The sequence below is a fragment of the Physeter macrocephalus genome, unplaced genomic scaffold (assembly GCF_002837175.3).
Source record: "Physeter macrocephalus isolate SW-GA unplaced genomic scaffold, ASM283717v5 random_707, whole genome shotgun sequence".
Classification (NCBI taxonomy): domain Eukaryota; kingdom Metazoa; phylum Chordata; class Mammalia; order Artiodactyla; family Physeteridae; genus Physeter; species Physeter macrocephalus.
Window position 1 is genome coordinate 41,702 of NW_021145901.1, and position 4,048 is coordinate 45,749.

Sequence of the window (4,048 nt, forward strand, 5' to 3'; positions counted from 1 at the left end):
CACGTGGGCTCAGTAGTTGTGGTGCACGGGCTTAGTTGCTCCGCGGCATGTGGGATCTTCCCGGACCAGGGCTCGAACCCGTGTCCACTGCATTGGCAGGCGGATTCTTAACCACTGCGCCACCAGGGACGTCCCGAAGGTGCCATTTTTATAGATCAAAAGCATTCAAATACTGGCAATTTCATACGGTTTGAGCAGATGTGTCTCATTCCGTTTTCATTACAGCTCCAAGAAGTAGGTCAGGTGACCCCTATTTTACAGATGGGGAGACTGAGTTCCCTGGCTGTCAGTGTCTGGTCAGGGTTACTAAGACTCTTGGCGTCAGAGCTGGGGAGGCCAGCCAGCCTCCCGGCTGTAGCTCTGGACGGTGCCTGTCCTCCGTCTTGGCCACTTTCCTGAGCTGCCCCTGCCACGCCACTGCTCAGTTTGGGTGTATTTGTAAAGAGTTGGTACCCGGCCGCCCTTGGCTGGGCTTCTCACAACAGCTTCTGAACACAGAGCTGGGAGTGACCATGGCCGGGGCGGGCCCAGTTCTCAGGAGAGCCTGGGGTTTCAGGGAAGGGGGCGGTGTCTAGGGAGCAAGAGGACTGGGGCGAGGTAGGGGCTTCACCCCAGGGAGGGAGCCACTGAAAGAGAGGCGGGGGCAGGGGTAGGCCCAGAGGCTTTCTGGTCCGCGGAAAGGTGGAACAGTGGGCTAGGCGTGGCCATGGCTGCCTTCTGGGCTCCACCAAGCTGTGTGGCACGGGCAGGCCACATCCTGGCCCCAGTTTCCTCATCTGTACAGTGGCTTGGACCCGAAGCCCCTCCCAGCTCTGACCTGCTGTGTCTGTTAAGTGGCCTGAGTGCTCCATGGCCTGGCACAGCTTGGGGCAGTGAGGACACGTGCCCTGGGAGGGTCCTGAGTGGGGGAAGGGTGGCGTTTGTTTTAAGCTCCCGGGCTTTGGAAGGCGGGGGCCTGCCTCTCCTGACGTCAGAACCGTAGGCTCACGTGGCTCCCGACCAGCCCGGGGCAGCAACATGGAAGCTGGGCTCCGAGCGGGCTCTCCACCTGAGATCGTGGGTGGCCCCGTGCAGGTCTGCGGGCTCTGGGGTGAGGCAAGCTCATGGGGCAGCCCTGTCCCTGAGCTCTGAATGGGTGTACAAAGCAGCTGCGTGGGCCTCGGGTGACACTCGTGCTCCTGGGTCCTGCGGAGGCCTCAGCAAGAGGAAGAGGGCATGGCTCCAGATCTGTTGTCTTTCCACAGCTGCTGAGGCCCTGACCAGGGATTTCTCCACGCTCAAGATCCGGCCCCTGACGCAGGGAACCAAGCAGTCCAAGCTGAAGGCCCTGCAGAGGCCAAGTAAGGGAGCCGGTGGTCTGGGCGGGAGGGCTGTGTGAGTGTTGGGCGGGGCGGGGCCTTCCCTCCGATTCCCTCCCCTCTTCAGTTCTCTGCTTTAGGGCTCCTGGGCTGCAGTGGCCAGTAGGGTGCTCCTCCCCACCCCAGGGGTGCCCATCAGCAGTGCTGTCTGCCAGCTGCTCTGTCCTGGGCTTGCCCTCCGCTCACACCTCTTGTGGTGTGGCTCAAGGGGAAGCTTGGTCTTTCTGTACGGCCGTGGAAGCCATGTTTTGCTGTAGGGTAAAAAGCCTAGGCTTCGGTGTGATCCTGGCTCTGGCACTTATGTAAGTTGGCCTTGAGCAAGTCAGATAAGCACTGGAGTGAATAAGAAAGCCTGGCACACGTGCCCACAGCGGTGAGGGGCACACAGAAGATGCCGTATAAATGACATCTCCTCCCCTTTCCTCTCCTCCTTCCAGAAAGCACGAGGGGGGCTTTAGAGGCCAGTTTTCCATGGCTGCAAAGCAGTGGCTGGCAAAACTGGCCTGGGAGAAGCCTGCTGAGGTGGTCCACATTCTTGTGGATTACGTGGTCTTTGTCCCAGACTTCCTGGGGACAATAAACGTCCTGTCTGTTGACCCAAGAGCTCCAGGTGTCCCATCCTGATTTGCTTTCCCTCTCAAAGAGCCCTACAAAGCAGGGGGTAGACAGGATTAACACTGCCGCCACAGAGAAACAGGGAGGGCGAAGAGAGGTGATAGGATTAGTCAGGACCCCACGGGAGGCCTGGAGCCCTAGGTGGCCCCCTCTCACCAGCATCTGGCCATGCTCTAATGGCCTCTGAGGCCGCTGTGTTGCTGGGAGGAGAGGCCATAGCCTTGAATTCAAGTCCCCACCCCGTGGGGCTTTCCTTTTAGAGCTTCTGCGTCTGGCAAAGGAGAGACCACAGACAAACACAGCCGTGGCCCGGAGGCTAGTGGCCCGGGCCCTGGGGCTCCAACACAGAAAGAAAGAGCGGCCTGCAGTGGAGCCTCCCCCAACCCTGAGGCCCTGAGAGGCCCAGGCGGCCTGGATCGGCCCCCCGACCCCCTCCTCAGCTGGGGCCCCAACGCCGCAAGCCTTTACACACACCAGAGCAGCCCTGAGCCATCCTCGGAGCGTCACTGTGGGGCATGGGGGGCTTTACCTTGGTCTAGTTCCAGAAGTTGAGAAAAAATAAAAATGTAAGAATTGTTAAGGTGATTGCTTCGAAATGGGATGGTCTGCCGCGGGACACTAGGGGGCGCTGTTCGCCTCCCATTTGAGACCTGGGGCTGCTGAAGAAGCTCCCGTCACTCTAGTTGACTGGGCTCGAGGATCCAGCTGGGCCTCGAAGGCATTTTTGCGCAGAGCCTGCCCGGCTTGGGGGTGTAGGTTACACCTGTTGTGTGACAACTGCCCAGTCTCCCCCAGAGCAGCCGTGGGCTCTTGGCAGTGCTGCAGGCCCCCCTTTGGACTGGTCCTAGTGTTACCAGTGGTGCGGGTTACGGGGGGGTGGGGTGGGGGGGGTGGAGGTCCTTGCGGAAATAAACATGAACAAGGCAAGAGGCGAAATCTGAAATGCCCGCCGAGCTCTCTCCCCTCACAGGAACGGCGAGGGGGGGCAGCTTTGTGCGGACAAGTTCCCAGCATGCTCATCTTTCCGGTTTGGGCGGAGTTGGTGCCGAGTGGTCCTGCCTGGCGCTCTGAGGTCATCGTGGACCCCTCGATTTGCTGGGCCACACCGTGCTGTGACACAGAGGGAGCCCCGCACCTGGGGGGAGAGTGGCTGGCTCGGGGTCCACCCTTACTGCACCCCGGGGACCCATGATCTACTTGACTGCCCCTCCCCCAGAGCCGGAGACTTAAGTCTAGATGTCCCATCTGGTCCTCACACAACCACTGTGCCCCTGACACATTTCACTAAGAAACAAGAGCTGAAGAAAAGCTGAGGCCTGTGTTTCTGTTGATTTTCCTGACCCCTCCTTAGACCATGGCTCTCGGCAGGAGTCGCCCCTCCTCTGTGGTGTGCGTTGAAGGAGGCCCCTGTGGCCACGCCGGACGGGAGGGGCCCAGGAACTCACGCCTCTGCAGGAGAGCACATGTAAGGGTGCCAAGCTCCCTGACTGCCGACTAGGGAAAGGAGCCTTGCCGCTCAGGGGCTGGGTGCAGAGGCCCAAATGAAACACACATGCGGGTCATAAATCTTTTATTCCAAGTTTCAAGTATGTGTAAGTGTCCATGGTGACACATGGCGATCGGTAAGTGTCCTCATCACCCAGGACCCTGGTTATAGCACCATTGAATCAGTTACAGAACTGGAAGGACAGAAAGGAGTCACTTACACAGGGGGGCTGGTTTTTCTTTTGAGCTATACTTTCAAAGGCCCAGATGCCCAATATGAAATGCCACTACATTTGTTTCAAAGTCTGTGAAAATAGAATATAATAATAGTATCTTGAAAAATAAGAGGACACAGGGATGTGGGGGGGAGAGAAGCACCAGCTCTGAGCTCACTGAATCAGAAGACGTGTGGCAGCATTATTTATATGTGTGGATAGAATAGGGTAGAGGCAGTTTGTTTAATTGGAAAAGAAGTCTAGATACTCCAGTTGGCTGGAAATGACCTAAGAGGAGGAAAAATGGGATTCAGCCAGACCTCCTCGGGTTGATCACTCACGATGCCAGCATGTAACTTGAGAAGAAAATGGCCC

At 58.1% G+C, this 4,048-nt stretch overlaps 1 protein-coding gene across 1 annotated transcript in view; it reads left to right on the forward strand.

The window, feature by feature from the left end:
• Window positions 1-2,550, forward strand: part of R3HCC1 (R3H domain and coiled-coil containing 1) — a 9,732-nt gene extending 7,182 nt beyond the window's left edge. The window contains 2 exon segments of the mRNA XM_024130896.3: window positions 1,245-1,340; window positions 2,234-2,550. Coding sequence (XP_023986664.1) covers window positions 1,245-1,340; window positions 2,234-2,370 — 233 coding nt within the window. The 3' untranslated portion in view covers window positions 2,371-2,550.
• The last annotated feature ends 1,498 nt before the right edge of the window (window positions 2,551-4,048 follow it).